This window comes from Macrosteles quadrilineatus, unplaced genomic scaffold (assembly GCF_028750875.1).
Source record: "Macrosteles quadrilineatus isolate MER2022 unplaced genomic scaffold, UCM_ALF_1.0 Scaffold_3__2_contigs__length_128488019, whole genome shotgun sequence".
NCBI classification, from domain to species: Eukaryota; Metazoa; Arthropoda; class Insecta; order Hemiptera; family Cicadellidae; genus Macrosteles; species Macrosteles quadrilineatus.
In genome coordinates, this window is record NW_026542596.1 from 76,589,068 (window position 1) to 76,614,209 (window position 25,142).

Sequence of the window (25,142 nt, forward strand, 5' to 3'; positions counted from 1 at the left end):
AACTAATATTTTCCTGAATTGTAAAATTACCTTCTTATAGAGAGTGCACGAGCTTTTGGGTGCATGATAACTTCTCAATGACTGACTGGTCATGGGTTAGAACAGAATAAATACTACGGCTAAATGCACATAAAACTTTTTACTTTATTTTTTTACCTTGAGAACTCCTCACTGACTCCATACACAGTGTTGGCATCAATTACTCCTGTCAAAGTGTTGAATGGAGTCCTGGAACCTTAAAAACAAAATAAGGCTGGTGATTTATTTATAAATTATTACACTATTGGTCAGTGTTTGATTTGTAAGAAATGAGGTGCCGTAACTGTAACCTATTTTATGTGATTAGTACATCTCAAGGATTCAGAAAGATCCTTAATAGCTTATATTTTATTCTGAAAGTGTTCTACTCGTCTAGTTCAGTAGTCCATCCAGTGGACTTAACCTGTTTAACAATAAACCATGTCAGTAATTAATTTAGAAAGAAATAGGATGTCTTAAAATGTGTGAAAATAGTATAACATTGTTATTATATTACTACAATACATTTTTAATTACCTACTAAAACAAATCCCTAAAGTAATTTTTTGTCAACTATTTTTGGACTGCCCAATAATAGAATTTTTGCAGCTTTTACGGTACCTGATTACAAAATAAAAAATGATTACAAAATAGCTTTGAATGTTTATAAGCAAAATTAAAATCTTCTATATATTAATAGGCAAGCATGTTTCTTTAAAACCATTTTTCTCAGCTCATGTGCATCACAGAGAAAATCTATGCATACCGTTAGAAAGATATTTTCCTGTAGAAGTGCACAAACCCTTTAAAAATTTAAACAGGCTCAAATATAAGCTCAAAAAATGAATTTGGAATTTTAAAAAAATTAACATGGGCTTTGTATTTTTCATGGGTTGCCATGCTTGTGACAAAATAACAACGAAATATATACAGAAAATCAAAACAAATAGAAGAAATTCCAATCACATGTTTTATTCACAGCATGGGGTGAAATTGGGAAGCCTGTTCTACCTTTACATTCCATCCCCATGTTAAAGTTGTCACCAGTTGTGTAATTAAATTTTTCGTAGTTGATGTGAGCCACCAACAGATTGCGCTAGGTAATCTAAATGATCAATTTATGTTGAATACACAATGTTTTTTTACCAAGTCAAACTTTTTGAATGACTTATTATGAGCTATAGCAACTGTTATGGCCCATCAACTTTGTCAGCAACAAAAAATAAGGTAGACAATAGAATTTAAGACACCCATTCGGTGACTGGCTCACACAACACATGTTTTTTAATTAAAAAATGGCGACAGCTGGTCTATATAGATGGAATGTCTACTTCAGTACCGTATCCAATAGTCAATACGTGTTTTTGGTCGAGTTTTCGACCACTGGACGATCACTAGTATAATATAATTAGGTAAATCAAAGAACACTAAGTTGTATAGCAAAACAAGTAAAATCTTCCATAAAACCAAGGGTGACTGTTAAAGAGCTAAAGAAGAAACTTGAACAATTACTAAGCAGCTGACATGTAAATCAGCTGATGTGATCTTGTTTCCACTGATTGTTGCACTTACTAGAGAAAGAACACTGGTATTGTACCAGGACCTCAGAACGTTATTGTTATTGTTACCAAAGAGAAGTAAGGTGCAGAGGAAACATTCAAGTGTATGTTAAGTGTAAGTGGTGTCTAGCACTAGCCGCTGGTGTTTAGATAAAAGTCCAATAGGCTACCCCCAATACCCCTTGCCCTCATGTACTACAGCAGGAAGACCCTATGCCCTGTGTGATAGGAATTTCCACACAGTGCTCGCCGCTCAAACTCTTCCTTGCTCGACACAAGTATTTTTCCAGCATACCAGAGCACATGGCTGTCCTATATGCGAGTTTCCTCTATACCTAACTTCTTTGTATTGTTACCCAGTCTGCAGCCGGCCCTCACAGCAGGGAAGGCTCGCACAAAGTCTTGACACTTGACGTTCCACTTGCGGTAGAAGTAGTCGTCCTCAGGCACTGGGATCTCGAAGCAGTACGGGTTCTTGAGATGGGGTGGTCGGTTGCAGCACTCCTCAGGCTCGTTCTTGTTGAGAGGATCTGATGATAGGTAAAGTATTGTAAGAAATAAACTAACATTTCAGCCTACAAGAAATTGAAAGTATTTCAGAAATTTAGATCAAACGTATTTGATTGTTGAGTGTCGCCAACGGTTTCATCATAGAGTACATAGACAGATATCTTCAAAGCAGACTTGAAAACCCTTTCAGGAAAATACAATTTTACTATTATTATTTTGTAAGTTAATTTTAATTCTGACCGTTTCTCATATCTACAGATTATATCTAGCTAAGTCCAATTATGCTACTGATTGAATATAATTTTATGTTTTAGGTTTTGCAATAATTTTTTTTACATGTAAAATCTAAATCCATCTTGCTCCTGCAACAAACTTTTCTGAAGCAGTCACTTTTCACTTACTCCTGCCATTAGGTCGTTTTTGGGTTTGTTTGATATAATAGTTTCATTATTTTGATAATTAGTTAATAAGTTTGATATGTTTCTCAGCAACAAATTGTCGTGTTTTCTACACCAAACAATAATATACACTTACCATTGATTATATACTTAGAACATGTATAATAAATGCTAAAATTCATCAACAACTATCCTAATTCAACATTTGGTATAAAAACTGCCAGTGACTTGGTGCTATCTGCTGTCTATGAAAACAATATTTTTACTGATAGACCTAAACACAGAGGACAGAGACTTCTCGGTCGTGTTTCCGTCTGATCATTGATTATACACTTACCATTGATTATATACATCACAGTGTATAATTAATCAATGCTAAACGTATCTAATATTCCCATCCAACATCCCTCAGACGGTTACACAATGCTACACGTGTGGCTTAGGCTTACCTAGAGGAGTAGCAGTGAGAGTAAAGTCGTGGTCCATGAACTGTCCCCAGGCTACGATCATGACAGTGCCCGCGTGTTCGTGGAAGCCCTCGTCCGGGTGCATGGTGCGTGACACAATACGTGACATCGGCAACTGCGACCCCTTCACGCTGATCCTGGGTGCTGTCATGCCGTCGGAGAATAGCGGCCCGAGCAGTCTAGAAGACAATAGAGTAGGAAATGAACAAATGATGTCATTGTTGACATCAGCTGATCGCTGATATTCAGGACTGCTATGCATAATCTGCCATTGTATTGTCCAGAACCTAACCTCCATTTTTAGTTTTAAGATATGAATTGACATCACGACATCCAATTCTAATTGATCAAATATTTATCGATCCAGTATGAGTATAGAACCTAAAGTAAAAGTTTCACTTGATTGTTTATAGGCTAATGATTTTATTACATGTTTCGTGTATGGAAAAGTATATAAAGTTAGGTTATGCATTGTTAAAGTTTTCTAAATTAAGATAAGATTTCCGTTTATGACAATCAGTACTTATCAAAATAAAATTCGAATGATAATAATTTATTGGCAAGACTAACACAAGATGTAAACTTATTGGAACTAGTGCCAGTGCTGCTACAGTATGTTTATGTTACATACTATTCTTTTAGTTGCATACTTATAAGGCTCATACCTGGTAAAAGGTGTGTTTTTGGCACCCCATGTCGGGTGTTTGAGGTTGTTACAGAGGCCATCTGGTCGGCGGTACTTGCCTGGGCGACACTCCACGTTCGACAGAAACGAAGGACAGACTTCTCTGATCAGAGTCTTGGAGGTGTCAATCAGAGGAAGTCCCTTCTCCACCTCCTCATAGGTCAAGCCGTAGCTACAAGCAACGACAAAATTTGAGTTTTGTTAAAATAGTTAGTTTCGCGTGGACTTCATACTAAATGTTTTTACTTTAGATCCCACTATCTTTTAGATGTATTAGAGAAGACTTTTGAATTTAGTAGTTCTTGCAACTTACTGCTTGGCCAACTGAATGGAGATGTCCAACAGCAACTCTCCAACAGAAGCAACTTCGTGAGGCTTCCATTCACCCGACGGTGTTGCTACCTCTGCAACACATAATTTAGTTAAACCTCCATGAGTGGCAACCCTGAAACGGTTCCTCAATACATCTTATAAACATAAACTGTGGTATTGCTCAAAGTAAAATCTTTACAGCAATGGAATATAATGGATAGAATTGCCATGAATATGGATTACCGCAAAGTAAGTAAGTTTAAAGTACGTGTTTGTCTGTAGCCCTTGAGTTCAGTCAGAGTGTTAATGTCTTCTCTTTAATTATAAATTATTTTATGATTGAAAAGAAAGATAAACTATTATTGAATTCTAACCGAAGAGAAAGAAGATGTACTCTGTAAAATGTATCATAAAAAAATACACAAAATACATCAATGTATTGATCTGAAAAATATTCCTCGAAAGTTCTACCCACCAAAATCATGAGTTAAAATATTGATGACATACGTAATTTCCTCGCCTTTTCGGATTAATTTGAAAATTTTTTGTGCAGATGTATTACTGCCCAACTGACTGTATTACTGATGTATTGCTGTATGACTGACTTTTATAACTTACACACACTTAACTTAGGCCTGTACTTAGGCCACCGGCTGGTTACCACGTAAACATGGTCCTACAAAAAAGAACCTCGTGGCATTATTAAAGTGTTTATCGAGTTGAAATGTTGAAATAAACTGTAAAATATTCACAAAGATCCAAACTATGCACTGGCTGAACTGAAACTTCGTAATTGTTTCTTTATGTATTTACAAAATCATTTTGAAAATCTGCAAATTAGTCTTTTCACATAACTCCTAAATAATAGGTAAAAATAATAATTTTCCCCATCCATTGCAAGGTCTGATATTTTAAGAACACAAAAATCACACACTAATTATTGGAAACAATTTTTCTATAATGTTGAGAGCTTTTGCAATAGGGGCATGTTCAATCCCGAACTATATTTCAACATATATAGTCCGCCGTCTTGAATTGAAATTCAGGCTGCCGGGTAGAACCCCCTTAACGATAGTTTCTCCAAGGAAAATGAAGAACAAAAATTACCACTTGCGATTACAAGTTAATGAGTTTCCTAGTCCGTCTCTTTACGTTATTGCCCTATTGAAAGTAACGGGATGAGACCTTGGAAAACTGAGATGAAGGTTTTCTTGTTGTAGTAAAGAGAAGTTCGTCATAAGAGACATTCATGTACAATCAGGCCAGTTCATCCCAAGTAAGGACAAGGTCGCATAATGAACGTAGTCGACCGGTTCAGGTGCACTCAGAATATTGATGTTTTGATGAAAATTTGAAAAGGCTTACTGTCTTTGGCAATTGCCTTGGGGAGTCCCCAAATAATATTTGTGGATGTATAAATACTTTGTTGAATAACCAGGCAAAATAATTGTGTGTTAAATTGTTGTGTTTGTTGGTAGTATAAAGAAAGGCAAGACTATTTGAAAGGCAATACTAGTTGAAAGGCAAAAATACCTAGTTTAAAGGCAATAATAGTTTGAAGGGCAAGAAAGGTAGCACTGACTTTTGGAAACGACGCTCTATTCATTATTCATAGTTGAAGAATATCCCCCCAACCCCCCTATTACCTTAAAAGAGTCTTGTGCAAATCATATTAGGGATACATGTGTAAGAGCGCTATGTAACCAAACATGATCAATGATTTTATTTAGAACTTAAAATAAAATTACGGCATACATTTTATGAACAAAGTTTTATGTTTATTTATAACATGTGGGGCAAAGTTCGTGAAAATAAATAGCTTCTAGGATACATATGGGATTAAGAAGAGTTCTGACAAATAGCCGATTTACCAACCTTAACCACTGCCAACCCTCCGACACAAAATCATTGCCTCGATGTACTTTCATTGGTCCACTTCGCTTTTGTAAGCTTACACAACAGTTGGCAGAACTGCCGAGTCATCTTGGCCCAGTGTATAGCATGTAACATGTATTATACGTTTTATACTCTATGTCACTTACGTATCCGCTTCCTCGCCTCCAGGTACGCCTGATTGATGGCGTCATACGTGATGCAGGATCCACTTCCGCCTCTCCCGCTGCAACAAGGGTGCCAACTTTACAACTAGGTCACGTCTTTCGTGTTACACGCATGCCAACACGATAAAAGAGCAGCGATATACATGATTTACATGGGCCATTTACCTGATCGGTTTCACGTGAAATGTTTTGCCGCGTTATCTGCTTGTTTGTGGAGTTTGGCTTAACGACTGACAGGACCGACGCGATGTTTGGTTGAAAATATAGATGGAAGAGAAGGGGTTCGGATAGTAAGTTTTGAAATTATTTATGCAGAAAGAGGTTTACGAATTTGAAATATAATTTATGCATAGTGAATCAAGAAAAGCCATGTTCTGTACACAAATATTCGGTTTTGAAACCCTCGAAGTAACGAGTCTCAACAGCAAACAAACCAAAGTTGATTGTACTGGTCTAATATTAATTTTTAAACTCGCAATTGAAATTTGAATATGAACTGGAGGCCCCAACGCCGGGTCAAATAATCAACATGCTGTTTTCTACGCATCCAAAGATTTGTTTACAATCATGATTCAGTAGAACAATTATACATTTTTATAGATAGGTTTAAATCGGGATTTTGAACATGACGCTTTCTTTTGTCACGAGTTGAAACAAGGATATATAAATTACTAGTTAGGTATACCTATAGTTACATATTTTTTCATTTCTGTCTTGACTCAAAACCAATGAATTTCGACACAATGATAGCTACTGTGCCAAGGAGTATCTTAGTAACATTTCCTAGAATCTTAGACTTGAAGTTCTAGGGTTTTGCGCTAGGCCTTTGAAGTTGCGTGGGATTTAAAAAAAAGTTAATACAAACCGATCACAATGACTACAAAACCAACTCGTACAGTATTCAAATTAAAAAAAAAAAATACAAATTTTACTACGCCACTAATTGGAAATAACCAACCAAAAGAATAGTGTGCAGCTAGTATGATCAATTCAAGGGTAGGATCTACTGTTTTAAAAGTTTCTTTAAACCCATCATAGTTTCTTCTGCGTTCCCACCCCGGTACAAGGTACAGAATAACCATTAACAATGCAAAGGATGACAATGAATAACAATCCAATAAATGTATCGACTTACAAGGGTCCCCCGTGTATGGTGTTGGTGTGAAAGTCGAACCCACTGTTCCGACCTCTACCGTCGAGCCGGAGGGCACACTCGCCTCCGCCCTCACTAGGGTTGAACTGGATGGCGACACCCTTGCTGAAGAGCACGGCCGTGGCCGCCCACCAGGATATCATTCTGTTGACAAAAAAGCAGAGTAAATAATCGTTGTTCTAAATCGATAAATAGCTTAGTAGTCAATCAAAAATTGTAGATTGTCACAGCTTTTACTCGTTGTTGAAGTGGATGACCGAATTTTCGGCACCTCTGTGTCATCGTAGTCGTAGAAGACATCAAGATGGATTATTTTATCCCTGAAGAATTATGATTGAAGGATCCCTGAAGAGACTTGATAGAAGCTGAAACCCGAAACCCACTTCAAGGATGAATCAGATGTGAAAATTTTGTATGTGTCTTAGTTTCGTTGTCTTATGTCTAAATAGCTTTATGGTGAGTCGTATGATCTTAATGTAGTATTTAGTTACTTTAGCGTTTCATTGTTTTTGTGTTTAATATAAAAATGTCTCAGTATCTTCTCAAGTGTATTTTTGGCAAACTAGCTTAATAAATTAGTGTAAAAATGCCCTCATAACAGACTTTAAGTTAGTTTATTTCAAATTGTTGTAGAGGCCTAAAATTTCAAGACACGATAGCCCATGTTTTGCATGATCATCTGCTGATTTCGCCAGGTTGGTCCTAAAATACCATATCATAAAATATGTTAAGGGTCCCCAAATTATTATATGGTAGGTACGAATGGTAAATTCTCAATTTGGGGTTCAGCATTCGTCAAAATAATAACGAAACTTCCCAACTTTATCGGCTGCTATACAACAAATCTAGAATAACAGAGCACTTGCTCCTAAAAAATCACTAGCGTAGTTGTGTTAACATATTACGTACATTTAAACTGGGTCTACAAAACTGCTCTCGTGAAAAAATAAACACAGTTTTCATCTATTCTACGAATCTAGTAATAATGTCATTTTTTAAACCCCAAACAGAGTAGTAACAGCAGCAAGGGATCATGATCACATTTCAACCGCACTACTTTGTTGCAGGCTATTAGCTTGATTGAATCATTTATCCATTACGGCGAGCAGACAACAATGGCGTTTCAGCTGAACATCTCATCAACATGTAAATGACGGTTGCGTAACATTGTTGCAGCGATGCTGTCAGTTCCCGGAAGATACGTCCGTGGGATTGCAGTTACGGGAGCAGTTCTAATGTTGAGGTCAGTGATTACTGTTTTAATTGTCCTCAACGCTCGTAAGTCTACTCGAGTCTACTCGAGTCTACTCGCAAGTCTAGTCGCCTGCCTAACGTCGATTCATATTTAAATAGACCCTTTTCGTCGTCCACTTTCGTTTCTGGGTGAGTGTCATAGATCTATGTCAAGGACTTCTGTTAGACATGTGCTAGACGTCTTGACAGTTGCAGCTTAGTTGCAGCATGAAGACTGTCTTGGTAGCCGATAGTTCAAATCCAAAGGTAGCTCGGTAGCTGGTTCGATTAAGATAGGTTCGATTTGTCATTGGGCATAGTGATGGTTCTTCCCAACAAAACGTCCTTTAGATAGTGAAAAGACCAGGATATGGACAGTTCACACAAAAACCTTTAAAAGTCCTATTAGCGTAGAAGAACAGAACACAAAAAATTAAATAAAGGGTAACACGATCTTACCCTTACCGGTAGCAGAAGGATTCCTGGGTAGCGGAAGCCTGGGTTTGTACTGTAGTACAAAAGACACTTTATCTTTAAGAAAACGGAGTACCGTGGGCTAGCCAGTGGCACTGGCAACGATAGCAACTCAGGCTACAACTACTACTTTTTTTTAGTAGTCGTTACATTGTTGGTCAGTGATAACAGCGAAAATATCTTGAGCTGGTCTCGAACTGGTAATATCTGGAATATGATCAGCCCAAGAGGCTTTTACTGAGCTACTGTCTTCATGATCTATATATATAAATGCCCGTTAATTAAGGTATCATCTCTAACAAAACCTACAGTGAAGCATACATTCAATTCTCACGTTAAAGTTGGGGCTAGTTTCATAAGAAAAAGCATGACTCCATTAATAACAATCTTTTCAGTCAATGAGTCCTATATTTCTCATGTTCTCGTCACGTTCTGGGTTAACCCAAGTCATTAATTGACCTTCATAGCTTCATAAATTGAAATTTCATAAATCATCTTCAAAGGAAACCCCAAAGTGATTGAAAATGTGTTTCTTCGACTTCCCGTAAATTGTCGGCGATTGCTAGCCCAAAAGTCAACCTTCTAACCATTAAATTCGTGATCATAATATCTGGCAACTCATTGGTTAGCTCATTAATTTCGCCTCAAGAAGAGACTTCCCTACTACTCAAAAACGTAATCTATTAGACTAGAGGACCCAGTATTTTACAGACTTGTAGGTCAATGTCAAATACTGTACATTGTTTGGCCTAAATGCCTACACTTAGTGGCTTTGAGCCAAGGAGAAGGAGACAAAACTCCGAATGACAAACCCACAGCCTCACTAATCTCTTCATATTTCCATTATGCAGATGTGTGGCTTTGGCTTAGCATATCTTTTCGTTTCCATATTTTCTCGTAGCTTTCTCCCCTGACCCTATAATCTTGGGTGTCGATAAATTATTAGACAGAATCGACTGGCCGTACTCCCACATGGATACGTAATTGTGAACTAAATGATTGATTTATTTTTCGTCCCGCAGAGTATGCAGTTACTTTTGTTACGTTGGAAATAATAATAAAAGCTGCACTCATAACGAACTAACTAAATATTTAATAACTAGCTGAGTACCCGTCCTTCGTACGGGGTCGGTATACAATGCTTATTGTAGTTAAATACTCGTGATTTGCATTTGCAATGAGAGAGGACACGTTTTGAGAAAATTTGGTTTACTATTACCGTATACTATAGTATATAGAACATCTACCATAGCCATAATGTTCTACCACTTCACCTAAACAATAGAAAGAAGTAAAGTTCTCATATTCAGGTTTTTGTTGTTGCTTGGTTCAAATTTAGCTGTTGTCATAAATGTATAAAAACCTAATGGTGTTGCACCCTGTTGGTAAACCGTATAACCTTTTAATGCTATTGAATATCATAGAAACAAATTGGGTAGTTGAAACAGCTGGCAAAATTATTTAATTCCTTTTAAATAATATTATGAATACTCATAAGGTTAACATGGGAAACTCTAGAGCCGCTGGGGCGGAGCCCGAAAGGATTTTTGAGGTAAGAATATGTCTATATGTTAATCGGGAATGTGATCTATCATCATACCAAATTTCAACACAATCCGACTAGTAGTTAATGCGTGATTGAACTTCAAACAAACAAACAAACAAACAAGCAAACAAATAATCAAACAAACACACAAACATTCACATTTATAATATTAGTATGATCATAGATGAAACATACTCCCTTAGGTATGATTAATCAGCCTACCATATCACAAATCCGTTGTTTTCAAAGCATTAAGAACTGACTATTATTTAACTGGTAGAACGAATAAAGTCTTTATCAATATGTTTTCTGTGAACCGCCTGGAAACATACGGTAATAATCTGAATCCGGAAAACAATTCAGGCTACAAATTTAGACAATTTTAAAATGTAAAGGATGATCACATACTAATTGCATTAATGCATTTTCTTGGTTACATTTAATTGGGTTCCAAATTTGGGCTTTTTGATAATCATTAATTCGAGATTCTGTGCTTTTCTTGCAATATTCCTTTTTCATATATTTTACTCGTTTTCTAGTTTCATAATCACTTAACGGCTCAAAAGCTGAAGTAGAACACCAAATTATAACGTTCGCGTGATCAGATTAATTTCATAAAACACTATTTGTTTGACAATAGCCTATTAGTTAAATTTGATAAATTTGCACATGTTATAAATCCGTCCAAGTTTTCAGATCTATTCCATATGAGTAAAGGTACAACGACACAGGCTCCGGTGAGAGGCACTTACCTTTCAAAATTGAAACCGTGTATAACATTCTCCCATAGGGAACTCTCTCTTTTGATTTATTTTATTCCAATAATAAAATCGACCTAGTTTGCAAGCCTTTCTTTAGCGAGCTGCCCTTGCTTCGAGCTGACATTTGAGTTGACCGACTTGTCCGCAATGTCAAGAGCTGAAACATCGGCGAAACTATTCCAAGATGAGGATGGCACAAACAGGTTCCCGCGTCAGATGGCCGCCGACCTTCACCAGTGAAAGCCCAAGTGAAAGTCCTTCTAAAGTACCATCCTTGGAAGTCTTACATCCAGCCTGAAAACATCTAAAACTCTTCTCCAGGAGCGAGGGCTACCACGATCAAATGATTCGATAGCTGAGTAGACGTTGTCACTAAAGAGGTAGATTGTGAAGATGGGCCGCATTGTACGAAGATGAGAAACTAATTCAAATCAAACAATGTGACTTGTATGAACTAGATCTGAGGGGTTTTCGGGGAGGAGTTAAATAAATTCAACACACCCAACTTTGAATAAAATTAAACTATACCCAACCGATAGGCCATACTAGACAATAAAAGAATTCGTAGAGTAACACACATACCGTACTCAAACATAAATACCCCCGCCGCAGCAAACCTGCAGACTAAGCGAATTTCCATTTGCCTGATTGGATTTACACTAAAATGTCTCCTTAAAAATATCACATTTATTCCCTATTTAAATAACATTAGTTTAACGAGTACTTAGGTTTGCTGCAAAAGGGAGGGTAAAAAGGTGTTTTTTTTTTTGTAAAATGTTAATAGTTTAGTATGAAATGAATTCATTTCCCAAATTTGATCAAAATATGATCATAAACAAGCAAACTACAACAGTTTACTTATTCTCCATAAGAATAACATGGGAATTTTAAATTTACAGTTTTTTGGAATTTTCTCCGTAACCATTAGGCGCATACTAACGCTTCTATAAACTAAATTATTTGTTTTTTTAAGCTCTACAAAATGGTTTAAAGAGAAAATGCTAAATTTAAAGTTTTTAGGGTAAAAAATGGGAAAAACCAAATTTTGCCCCATAAAACCCCCCATAAACCCCTGTTCCCATAGTCCGATCATGCTGGTTCGCGAACTCGTTCGAATAAACGTAGGTTTACACGTTTGTACCAAATTTCATCAAAATCGGATGATTTTTGCTCGAGTTATCGCGCTAACGGACACATATATAAATATATATATATATATATAGATATATATATATATATATGAATTTGAACGGATGGTGTTTTTGGTCTCTAGGGACCTCAAAACGAAAAAGTAAATCGGTCCCGGGTCCAGGTCTTACCATGAGTACTACGGTAATAGCTTATTCCCTATAGGGGAAATTCGCTAAAAACATAGAAAACCCAGAAAATTGAAGAAAGCTGACGACTCCCCGATAAAACGGTCGTGACAAAGACACCAGAAGTAAGAAGTAAGGAAGTGAGAAGTCATATGTTACTGGAACTGTTAATTTAATTTTGGTGTTTTCAAGTGGAACCATACTGCGAAACTCCCAATTAACAATTGAGTGTAAGTCTCAAAGATTCACTAGAATCTAGAAACCTTAATTTGTCCACAAAAACAAACCTAGGATGACAATCTAAGACAAAACAATTTTGTAAAACTCGGTAAAATAATTTTGACTAAAATGGTCAAATAAATAACGTAAGAAACTTTTTGGAACAGTTAGCTGAAATCCTTTGCGTAGTTAAGAGTTGCAGACTATAAAAATGTGTTTTGTATCTTTATATTTATCATTTAAAGTATTTTTGAATTTGAGTTTTACTTGTTTATATGTATGTAATTGATCAAATACATTTTTAGCAGCAATTAGAAGAGAAACAAACCTTGGAAATCAAATGGAAAGTGTATTTTGACTTGAAATTCAGCCGGACAAATTATAAACTTTAAAGAGGCAAAATGGAAACTGGAAATGAATTCATAAGCGGATCGAATCTATGGAACGTACCCTATGGTGGACCGGTCTTAGTGTTTATGGGTAAAGAATTCCGAGTGGCTTTCCTTCAGTGTTGCCGAGTTTCTGTGTTGTTTTGTTTAGTTGATTGAAATATTTGCTAGAGAAACTGGAGAAAACACGTGACGGAGTTAGTGAACCGTGTCACGCAATGTAAACTTGTCTAGCTTGCAAGTCGCTGATGTGTTGAAGATTGAGAAAATGATGTAGGGTGTTAGGAGAGGTGTGAGATTTCTAAAACTCGAATATTTTAGGGTTTCAGAAAACAGTTTTCAAATCCATAGGCTACATCATTTCAGTTTCATCATTAATGTGTTAAACAGGGCATTTTGGTAGACTGTAATATTTTTGTCACATTGAAGTATACAGTCTATATCACCACGGTAAAGTTTTATCTATTTAGTTACGGAAAAGAAACAACTTATTTCAATTGAGAAACCAACAGAAGTAGGTATCATAGTGTATGCAAAACTGAGAGCAATTAAAGCACGAGTTGTAACCTGTTCTATGAGGTCTCATTTGTTCTTTTATTTGATCTTTGAGTGAGAAAACTGGTTACACATCTAAATAGTCGAACTGTAATAGCTTGTAATTGGATGTCTAATATTTTTAGATCAGCTGTTTTATTTTTTACAGTTACCTGACAAAGTGGGCTTTCTTGAACTGATTACAGCACGCAAAGTGGCTAATTGCTGCATTTACTTACTTTTGCTGCACACATTTTACTTTTGCCACACACCAGTGTTCCAACCAAACGACAAAAAACCGTATGCTTTTTTTTTAGGTAAGTAGTAAATAAATAAGTTGGATACTAGGACTACTATTTTTAGGATCAGCTGTTGCAGTGTCTCTTATTTCGATCAACGCTTGGATTTAATGTAACCTAAAACGTGTTGTTTAGTGTTTAAAAGACTAATTATTTCTATGCATTATAATAACTATTGGAAAAGTATAATGTCTAACACGAGTGCAAATTGCCTTTGCTGCACTCGAGAAATTTTCCACACTCGCCTGCGGTTCGCGCGTAAACATTTCTCTCATGTGCAGCAAAGTACCACTTCGTACACTAGATACACAAATAACTATTGTCTAGTCAAATATGGTTTGCCCAACAGTTAGTATTACTATATTATTACTATTAGTATTACTATTAGTATTACTATTAGTATTACAATTAGTATTACAATTAGTATTACTATTAGTATTACTATTAGTATTACTATATTATTATTATAGTTAGTATACGTATACGCCTTGGGAATACGTCTAACTGTGCAACCTATGAAACTTATATTTTCTAAAGTTTGTATCTATAGCATCACCCGGCGGTCTTCAAACCATAAATCACCTGATGTTGTTTTTGTACGTGGCAGAAACTTAACAACAGCCTGACAACACAAGAACGAGATCACTTAGCAAGTTGAGAGAGAAAGCGATCCAAGTGTTCCGAGCTTTCGACAATTGGACTTGTGGATTTGAATGTGCACAACAGGTTCTGCTGACATTTACATCTTCGCCACCATTACTTTATTTATCTCTCAAGATTAATCACTAGTTCATGTAAAGGATATAAAATAATTTCATGGGTATTGTCTAACAAATATTATAAACAATGCAGTTACGAATCTCTTTACCAAGACTTAGAACGTTATGTTTGTATTTTAAGTTGGAAAAGGGAGAGTATAGGATCAAGAGGATAATCCATGCAATTTTGTAACTGACTAAGATCAGCTGTTTCATTAGCCAGTGAAGAAGGCATCAGCTGTATTAGAAGGCCAGTGATCAAGGACAGCTGGGTTCTCTTTTAACCATCAAAAAGCTGGTATAGATGATCCGATTCTCTTCCCGATTTTCGTTAGGTCCCCATCTATCTATCTATATATTAATAGGCAAGCATGTTTCTTTAAAACCTTTTTTCTCAGCTCGTGTGCATCGTAGGGAAAATCTACGCATACCGTTGGAAAGCTATTTTCCTGTAGGTGTGCAGAATCCCTTTATAAATTTAAATAGGCTCAAAGATAAGCACAAAAAATAAGTTTAAAAGTTGTAAAAAAATAACATGGATCTTATGCGTTGCTATGCTGGTTACGAAATAACAACGAAATATAAACAGAAAATCAAAACAAATGGAGGAAACTCCAATCACATGTTTTATTTACAGTGTGGGGTGAAAATAGTTAAGTGAGTACATTACATATTTTTGGTCGAGTTTCGACCACTGGACGACCTCTCGTTAAAATTATTAAAATCTAAAATAAAATCGATTATTCCCATTAAAATCGCTTAATACAGTTCCAATTGGAATTTAAGTTGTACTCCCTCCAGAACGATTACCGATGTTGTAATAAGTTTTCAACATTTTAATTTTAATTATTTTTTATGAAAACAGCAATCACAGACGGAATTAATTTCCTTTTGTTATTTAATTGTTTTCTTTTCAGCAAGTTTCGTTTGATGGCTAAATCAAACCGTACTTTTTAGTAAATTTACATATTCCTATTTGAAGAAATTTTATATAACTCCTAAAGTCTTGACATTCCAACTAGAAGGAAACTGTTTCAGTTTTCCTCAACACTATTTATTCCCACGGTCGCAATGACTAGCTTTACAATGACCTCAGTAACTTCACTACGGTGACTTAATACATCATACTTTCCTGTTGTTGGCTCACCGACTCTGTAACAGTGACTTCATCTTGCTACTCTACATTGCAGAGCGATTCTTACTAATCTATGAATCCGAATGCACTTGTTGTTGGTGTGGAGTTTACATAATGAAGTAGATCTAGAGATTTCCTAGAAGATGTTGCACAAGACAACAAGAGTTATATAAGAAGTTATATTTGAAAATCTTTTGTGAAGGTTAATGATTACAGGGGAAAGACATATTTAATATATCTATCTATTTTCTAGATAAAGGGTCTAAGGGTTGATGAGTTCATGGCAACCCCCAAGTTTGGACTTAATGATTTGCACTCAGTAAACTTTCTTGGTAGTCGCCAGGATTTTGATTTGCAGGGCTTCTAGGTTGTTATCATATAGTAGTCCAAAATGCTAAACTAAACAAAAAATATACTTGTTATTTATTCTATACCCCAAGAATTTTTAAGCATAACATCAAAGTTCAAGGTGAACAAACTTTTATCGAGTTTAAAATGGGAAAAATCAATATAACTTTCAAGGAAATTTAACAAATTTGATTAACTACCTACCAGCAACCAGTTAACTTTCTTGCAACCAGCTAATGATGTTACCGTCTGAAAACGGACGTTATGTGTTCTTATTTAATTTGTCTACTGTAGCTTATTGATAGAAATCTAAATAAGGCAATCCCGAATCCAGTAACCACATTAAATTAGAAACACCATCAGACCACAAACCGCTTGGAAAGTAATGATGTACCCAAACTCAAGTGATTGTTTGAGATAACCACTTATAAGACTCTCTCGATTGAGGGCATCATTTTTAACATTACCATTTACCATTACTATACGTCAAAAAGGCTCCTATTGTTACTTTTCTTTACTTTTTTTTTCGATAAAATGGCGACCATACAAAGTAGGTATTTAGATTTTAAGATACAAGGTATGAATGGAGATGAGTATAGGATGAGTGGCTCGATCTTTTAGTCTTGTTAGTGACTAAGGCTGACATATTCCTTAGACACAGCTGTCAATTAATAGCCCATACAGCTAATGGCAACTAAGGGACTTATAGTTTATAGTGGAATTCGAACCACATTTTTACCTTGGTATTACGATTACGAATTGGTTTAATTATCAGGATAGTACTGCGGATAGTCGTAATACTCACTCGTGCGGACGTTAATCCACACCAGAGAGTATTGCGTCCACAGTGCATGCTTATACATCAAAACTAGCCGAATTACGTTATTTCGTCACCGATGTAATTTCTGACACATCAAAGAGTTAATCTAAAAAAAACCGCATTGATCAATTTACTGGATGTTTTATAATTTATAACGCCTAGACTTTTCTGCGAATATTATCATAAAATAGGCTTTATGAATTCATAAATGTAAAAAAATATTCTTATTATACTAGGTAGTGAATTTTTTACTTGTTTGTTTTTGGTATGAATCAGGATCAATATTACTCCGGGTTCGATTTAAAAAGGATTGACAACATGAACAAAATTACATCTAGGTTTTAGGGAAAACTTGAGGAAATTTGGAGGGGTAAAATCAATTATCAATAATTAAGGTGGGGACGTCACCTTAGTGTGTATTTTAACCCAAATTGAAAGAAGGTAGGGTAGAACGGTGTGAGATGATCTGTGTTGCTTTTTTACTGACTAAGATCAGCTATTTCATCAGTCAGGATCAAATTTAATTCCTAACAATCAGGGACGAACACTTCTGGGTCCTCCTATCTAAACCTCGCCAGTACGGTATACAGTATCTCGAGACACCCATATCGCGTACCATGAGATCTCCCATTCTTTCACGTCTCCTGGAGTTGGGAGATCGTGATGGCCACAGACAACAAAGAATTCACAAAGGGTTGAAATGGAGCATGAAACGTTCAGATGCGGCTTTGTGCATTGACTGAAAGTTGCCGGTTCTATGGTGGTCTAGTTTTTAAGACCTAAAAGGAAATTTGGAGAAGAAAGGAGGAACATTGTAAATGTTAGTTGGTAGACATTTTTGATCACCTATGAGAGATTGTATGGTATGAAATACATTGTAAATGGGTTTCTTGATACTTGTCATAAATCGTATTTTTGGGTATGTTGATAATTCCATGCAGAGGCGGGTCTATAGACAGACTAGGAGAATGCCTTATGCAACATTTCGGGAGCGCTAAACATTGGATTTGTTTAAATTCAACGAAATAAAATAGCCTAGAGTGATTAGATTAGATTGTGACACCGACACAAAAATGTGCCTATTTTAAAATTACTGATAGCATTGTTACTGACTAATGCCAACTGGTTCTTTTAACCAGGACATTAATTCCATTAAATCCCCAAAATGATCAAGGAGAGCCGGATTCAGTTTTTAAACGGGAAATGCGAAATGCTACTGACTTTTGTCAGGATTGAATCAGTGTCCTTTCGATTATTTGACAAGGAATAAAAAGCCATGAAATAACATCACAAAACAACTATGTTTATTATAATTTTCCATTGGTGATTTGGCAGGATTTGAACCCGGGTCCTCACGTACCGAAGTCCCGCGCTCTACTACACTAGACCAGCTCGCTACCCGACATGGTTAGAACAATAACGCTAGTATATTTGTAAATTTACTGTTGTGGACTTAAATACTGTGTTTATTTTTAACTTCTTGACTCGGACAACAACCTTTCTTGTGGCCATGTCCATTGCTGAAGTTGAATGAAGTTTTTATTTAACGTTCGTACTCTCTTATCATTCTCTCTTTCAATTGTATTCATCTCTCTCTTCTCGTCGAACTCTAAGAGGTGATATTTTTTCGATTTACATGTAAAATGTAGTACGTTTTCTGTGAAAATGTGTGTATACATTTAATTGAGATGTATATTTGATGTTTTACATATATAACACTGTACCATTTAAAACTTAAATTTTGATTCAGAAATCATGAAGGCAAGCCCGTAATATAAGTTTGTCAGACGACTCTGATGGAAGCGTTATTCCTATTGTTGTTCAGCTAACTACTTGTTATATCTGTCACATAGCGATAATTGATGACACTTTCTAATGAAGAATGTGAAGCTAATGCCAAAACTAGTAGAATTTGAGGCGTCATTTACACCTGAACAGAATTAATGCTTGAATTCACCTAAGTCTCCGAGCTCCATGTGGACTAGCAAATGCAAGTTTCAACAATGCTTTGAAGGAATATATTCACAAAAGGTAAATCAAATCTGGCTATAAATTTTAAGTGCGATTTAACCATGTTTATAGTTCATCTTATTTTAATGATAGGTTGATTTTCGCTGAAATCATAATGGCAGAATTCTACAGATTTAATAAAAGTACCTACGTTTTAATATACTATAACTTCATTGGTATTTTCTAGGTTATGTTCCAAGACTTATTTATCGCTAATCTGGTAAGTTTGGTACTATCCATTCTATTCTAATATACCATCTAATTCTGTGATAGTTAGTATCCATTCATTATCCAATCATTGAGATGGAGACGCCACCTTTTTCCGTATTTAAACCCAAATATAAGTGAAGGAGGAGTGTAGAATGGTGTGAGATGATATGTGTAGTTTTGTTACTGACTAAGATCAGCTGTTTCATCAATCAGTAATGATTAAAACACATGACCAACACTTAAAAAGTTCGATAAAACGTAAACAAATATCTTAAGGCTATATTTTTATTTCTGAGTCACCAACAAGCTCGTGTTAAATCATCACGTAGTCATAAACTTTTACAAGTTCATCTTCACGATCAGACCGTTACATAAAAGACCCGGGACAGTCATCACATTACGTATTAACCTTGGTAGAGTCATCCAGTAGTCCAGATTGCTTAATTTACACGTATTGCGCCACCGAAGACGACACGAAGACAAGGTCGGTCTAGAGAAAGGCCGAAGGACGATCACGACCGTACCTATTGACAACATCACATGTTTTATAACTATTAACAGCTGTTTTAGTCGCCGCAATCAGCTGATTATAGCCGGTGATGTGATGTAAATGTCAGCTGACTTATCCAGGTCATCTTACGTCATTGTCCTAGACGGTAATTGTTGTGTTTGTATTCAAGACGCTCAAAGCCCTTAGCATTCCGGGCGCGACTTGCCGCATTGTGAGCTTTTAGGTATGTCGAAATGAAGGCGGCGCGGCGGGAACAATAATGTTTGAAGATTTGGATGAAGTTTAAGGGATTTAACATACCTTTTACGATCACAGATGAACATAACTATTGATCATCCTGGTTATAACTATTGTGAAACCAAGAAGATGCCCTCAGTGAAAGAAAACAGTTGACGACTACGGAAGGAATGGAAGGAATTAATGTCATTTGTCCATCATGTTGTTAATATAATTTTATTAATTCTTAGGTAATGCTGTAGGTTTTGGATTTAGAAAGTATGTTTGTGTGAGAATATTATGAAGACAAAATATGGGTCTTGAAGAACAGACGAACGGAATTTTAGTCATAATGAATTTTAGTAATGAAAAAAGGAAACATAGGTTACAGCGTGCAGATGTCATGTTTATAGTGAAGGTATTTTTAAAGCAGGTAATTTGAGGAAATTTCGTTCGTAATTTATTTACAAAACTGGTAAGGTGATAAAAATTAAATAAGATCTATAGTGATTGTGCTGTTGTGATACGCTTACTGTTCGAACTAAAGTGGTTAGTTTGTCTATACATTTTACTTTCGTAGAAGCAAGAGGAAATCTCCAAGTTTTATTTTCCACGCCCAGCAGCGGCAATTAAGAACATAAATGTCATATCCGGAATGAGACAGTAAAAACAAACCTCTACCACCTAAACATACTTTTAGGAATACTTTATACCATACTGAAATAAATAAGTAATAGAGCCTGATGCCCTTGATCTTTGGGCTTTCAATAAATGGTCCTGACTAATGAAACTGCTGATGTTAGTCAGTAACAAAGCTACACAAGACACCCTTCACTCATATTTGGGTTAAAATAAGCACATAGGTGGCGCCCCCATCTCATATGGTAATAATAATAATAGACCTAATAATAAATTATCCTAAAAATTTAGGTGAATGTTTGATTTCAGAGTTTTCAAAACTACTCTCATAATTTTAAGAAACACATCTGACCATAGAAACACTATGATAAAGTAATGGTATATTTCACTACTTTCGACTCGCATGTAAAACACTAAATCGGGGACTTTCGTGACGAACATTGATCTATATTTTTTATCACGATGAAAAAAAAAAACTACTTCATCAAACTTAAAACAATATTATTAATTCAGTTCTAACTTTCTTGATGTCAGGCAAAGTATTTATTGTGTAGCGAAAGTAATATTGTTATGTTTATGTCAGGAAAAGTCAGCTGTCACTATTTGGTGTATGGAAATTGAGGATTTTCGAAGATCTCAACTGTATGTAAATGGGCTATTTTCGAATACAGAGTGATGAAAACGATTTTCCCGTGTTAAAATTACTATCAGTTATAAGCCAATCAAAACTTGGTTTAATTAAGCCACCGAATGAGTGCTACTGTTAAATGGGTCTACTTTAATTTCTTTACACCTACTTTTTAATCATGCAAAACCAAGCGGACAATTTACTATAATCGTGTGCGTAAGTCCATCATGTATCATCATATGAAAACTCAGGGAATATTTTATTTGATATATACTTCAGTATTCAAAGTCAACGGCGAAATATAGATATATCAGGAAAAATGGCGGACATCGAGCAGAGAATGATAAGTTTCCAAATTGTGACGAGTAAGGTTAGTCCTCGGAATTTCACATGAACCATTTCTTTCCGACATTGCTGGTTTTCATCTCATTTGCCTTGAAAAAAGTTGTCTGGGATTATTTCACAATTTAAAAAGGTTATTACTTTTCTAGAATGGCTCTATGATATACTACCCATACGCAAAAAAACGTGGTGCAATCTGTTGAGATGGCCAATGGATCTACTTTTTTTAGTTATAACTATACCATCTTAGCCATTTTTACTGTAGTAAAAGAATCAGAGTACAATTTCAGCTAACTATCGTATTTCATTAAATCATTGATTACACACTTAATGTTATATAGCCATAGAGTACACAATATGCAATGATATAATATAAAAAGATTATTGTGTGATGGCGTCAAACACGTGACCCATTTAACAATCGTTCTAACATAGATGAAGTAATATAATTAATTAGCTCTGGTTCTACCATTAAATGTCCTACATTAAACTTAAATCAATGAACCACTTAAGCCATCTCAATAAAAGAATTAACTTTCTTTTACCCAGACAATTTTTTACAACAGATCAGTTCCTAATGTACAAGTCAAAACTCCTTTTTAATCATAGAAGTGGATGCACACTTATACATTGCATTGAATTTATTGTTTGTGTAGCCGAGTGGTGCTTTTCTGATGTCGCTGGGTTCGATTTCAAGTGAGATTATTACTAAACCCAGATGCTATATTTTTTTGATTATGCTTTCTAACAAAGGTCGACATCAGATAGTCACCAGATTAGGGGTTGGACCGATTCCCTTACAAAACACGTCGATAAACGCCCCTGGCTTAGATAGGTACGTTATACAAATCAACAACTACTATATACCAAAATAAATATATTGGTGATATATCCATGTATATAGTAAATCTTAACCGATATTGTCCAAGTGTTTAGTTATAATGAATGACGGATCCCAAACGACAAAGATCTCACGAGTTAATAATTTAGACATTAAAACAATGAGTTAAAAATATTCACTCACGTTGTTTTTCGAGGGCAATATAAATGTGTTGTTTCAGTAACGGATTAAAAGGGATACACGGTACCCTGCGGCCTTCAGAGGAGGACTGCCACGATGACGTAAGAGAAAAGGAAAAGAATATCCAGAGTCCGCTCTAGAGTAAACTAGAAGAACCTCGATAACAAGACTCTCATGAAGATTAAATAAGATTTGTTATCAAGGCTTAACCAAACCTTAAAGTTTTAGTTGTGTTGACCATATCAGTGTGCATTATTATTGTTGTGAATATTGATAATAGGGAATAGTGTGGTGAAAAATAGCGTTAGTACCACCATTGTACCACGGACCGAAATGGTTTTGCAGCTCTCGGTCGTTTTTAGTTCTCGACTTCGTTTTGAACTTAGAAAACCATCTCAAGCCGGCAAAACCTCATTTTTTCCCCTAGGTACGAAATATACTACTAGCAAAGTAAATCATTGAAACAAAAAACTATCTGAATCAGATGATATACCTAAAGATATAATTTGTTTAGCTTGTGCAGGGCAGCAATTCCGCACCAAAACCAATTACAGTACTGAGTTCCATCATCGGATTACTATTAGTACTTATTCCCGTGACTTTGTTGATATTTACATAATTTTCAACACCGTTAATGGGCCGGACACTGGAGGCTATACGGTACAGGTTTTTTTTTAACACAACCCAAATTACAAGCACGGGGAACAAAACAACAACACAATAACAACAAAACAACAATGAACAAAACAAGCTCATACGTTCCAGACAAAAACAGCTCTGTTTCCTTTACTCCTTTACCAGCTAATATGCATTTCAGCATTGTTGTCTCCACAGTTTAGTGTAGTTGTAGAATTTATTTAGAAGACTTAACAAGGCGTTTTTGCAAGCTCTATGAGTAAGAATTGTAGAAAATACATTGGAAGTAAATCATTCGTTGTATACTTAGAAATGTTTGCAAATAAGTTTACCGGGGTGTGTCTGTACTTCCTAATAAATAACTAAGGATTCTGTAAGCTGTAAAAATACAAATAAAACTTTGTACATTACCAATCTTAAATAAAAATATCGTTTTAGAGAGAATTCGCAATAAATTACCAATGATCCCAATCCGTGTGGACAACAATGCAAAAATGCATATCAGCTGATCAGTAACGAAGTAGTGGAAGCATGGATGCAAACTTACAAGCTTATTTTGTCTTTAAACAATGACTTGGGTACTTTTAATTTTGGGTCGTGTTAAAAACACCATTTACAATATAGAACAATTGGAATCACCCCTTAAAGATCAGTTAGACATCTTGCACCAAATTAGGACATGCCACGTAACAGAGCTTCTCCTACCTTAGGGCACAAGCCATATTTGAAGATCCTATCACAGTTCTTGTAGAGAAGTTCACAATTCAACTAGACCTCCTTCTCTTTGATTTCAACCTGTTGTTTCGAGTAAGTGTTAGTCAAATAAAAAAGTAAAGTCATTCACTTAGTGTAAAACTGGATCGTAAGTATGAAATAATCTTGGGGATTGAAATGAGTTTATAAAGTGAAGATAAGTTCTAGCAAATAGGTTTTAAAGTTGTCCACAGTTTAAATAAAGTAATTACTGCACCATAATCAGACAGTTTTACCAGTTTTATCAGAAAAACTATTTTAGTAGTACTGCGGACGCATATTTTGTAGTCTTAAATGCACTTTTGGTTTTAGAATTAGGCAATTATTCTACGCTCTTAATCGGAATCAACTACTGCGTCGGGGGAAAAGTTTAGACACTCGAGTTAGAAGCTCAACAGAAAAGGGACCAAACTACTTATAAAGGAGTATATCAAAATTGTAGTTGTTTTATTCTACGTATTTCTGTGAAAACAAATATTTTAGCTCTTTAGTTTTCCTCTCTTTCAGAAGATTGAGGTTTTGAAAGATTACATAACTATAAATGCACCATACACTACACAATAAGGGTGTTTTCAGAATAAATGGTAATCATGATAAATTTGTAAACATTTCTGAGTTAATTTACAGTTTCTAGAAAATAATATAAGATAAAATCCAGTAGTGTTTTGAAATCGATAGTCAAAGCTAGGGGTGCTAAATAAAACGTAATCATGTATTTTATTGTTATACATAAGAAAATTTATCAGTTCTAAGATAGGCCTATTATTGTAAACAAAACTACATAAGAAACAAATACATTTGGTGTTACAAAACAAGTGGTTTAAGTGAAACAAATATATTTACGATTTTCTTAGATTACCAAAACTTCATTAGAGTGGGAAAAGTAGGAAAACAATATAAGGAATTTTAAAATCACAATCGAAATTTGTGTCTAACATTTTTTTTTCAAGATTCTATGAGGAAAATGTGGCTTCAGAAAACTTACCATTGAAAAAAAATATTTGAGTAACATACAATAACCACAAACTGTTACATAGCTTTTGTAAAAAAAATTTCAACTCACCGAATCCTCCGCTTACAACTACACTGATCACAACACACACACACATACCTGGGCAGCATGTCGCTGGGTTGCTATGCAGCTGTGATGTTCCGTGGTAGACTGAGGACCAAGAGAGAGTA

General features: G+C 35.5%; 1 protein-coding gene across 2 annotated transcripts in view; it reads right to left on the reverse strand.

Annotated features, from left to right (window-relative positions):
• The window catches only part of LOC128990443 (peroxidase-like), a 34,432-nt gene extending 9,290 nt beyond the window's left edge, over window positions 1-25,142 (reverse strand). Inside the window, exons 1-9 of one of the 2 annotated variants that reach the window (XM_054412807.1) lie at window positions 25,072-25,128; window positions 23,913-24,002; window positions 7,145-7,306; window positions 5,992-6,068; window positions 3,951-4,041; window positions 3,618-3,809; window positions 2,935-3,131; window positions 1,934-2,107; window positions 157-235 (exon numbers count right to left, since the gene is read on the reverse strand). In XM_054412807.1, coding sequence (XP_054268782.1) covers window positions 157-235; window positions 1,934-2,107; window positions 2,935-3,131; window positions 3,618-3,809; window positions 3,951-4,041; window positions 5,992-6,068; window positions 7,145-7,306; window positions 23,913-23,929 — 989 coding nt within the window. In that variant the 5' untranslated portion in view covers window positions 23,930-24,002; window positions 25,072-25,128. Of the gene's footprint in view, window positions 1-156; window positions 236-1,933; window positions 2,108-2,934; window positions 3,132-3,617; window positions 3,810-3,950; window positions 4,042-5,991; window positions 6,069-7,144; window positions 7,307-23,912; window positions 24,003-25,071 lie in introns of both variants that reach the window. The other variant, XM_054412808.1, reaches the window with a different exon arrangement.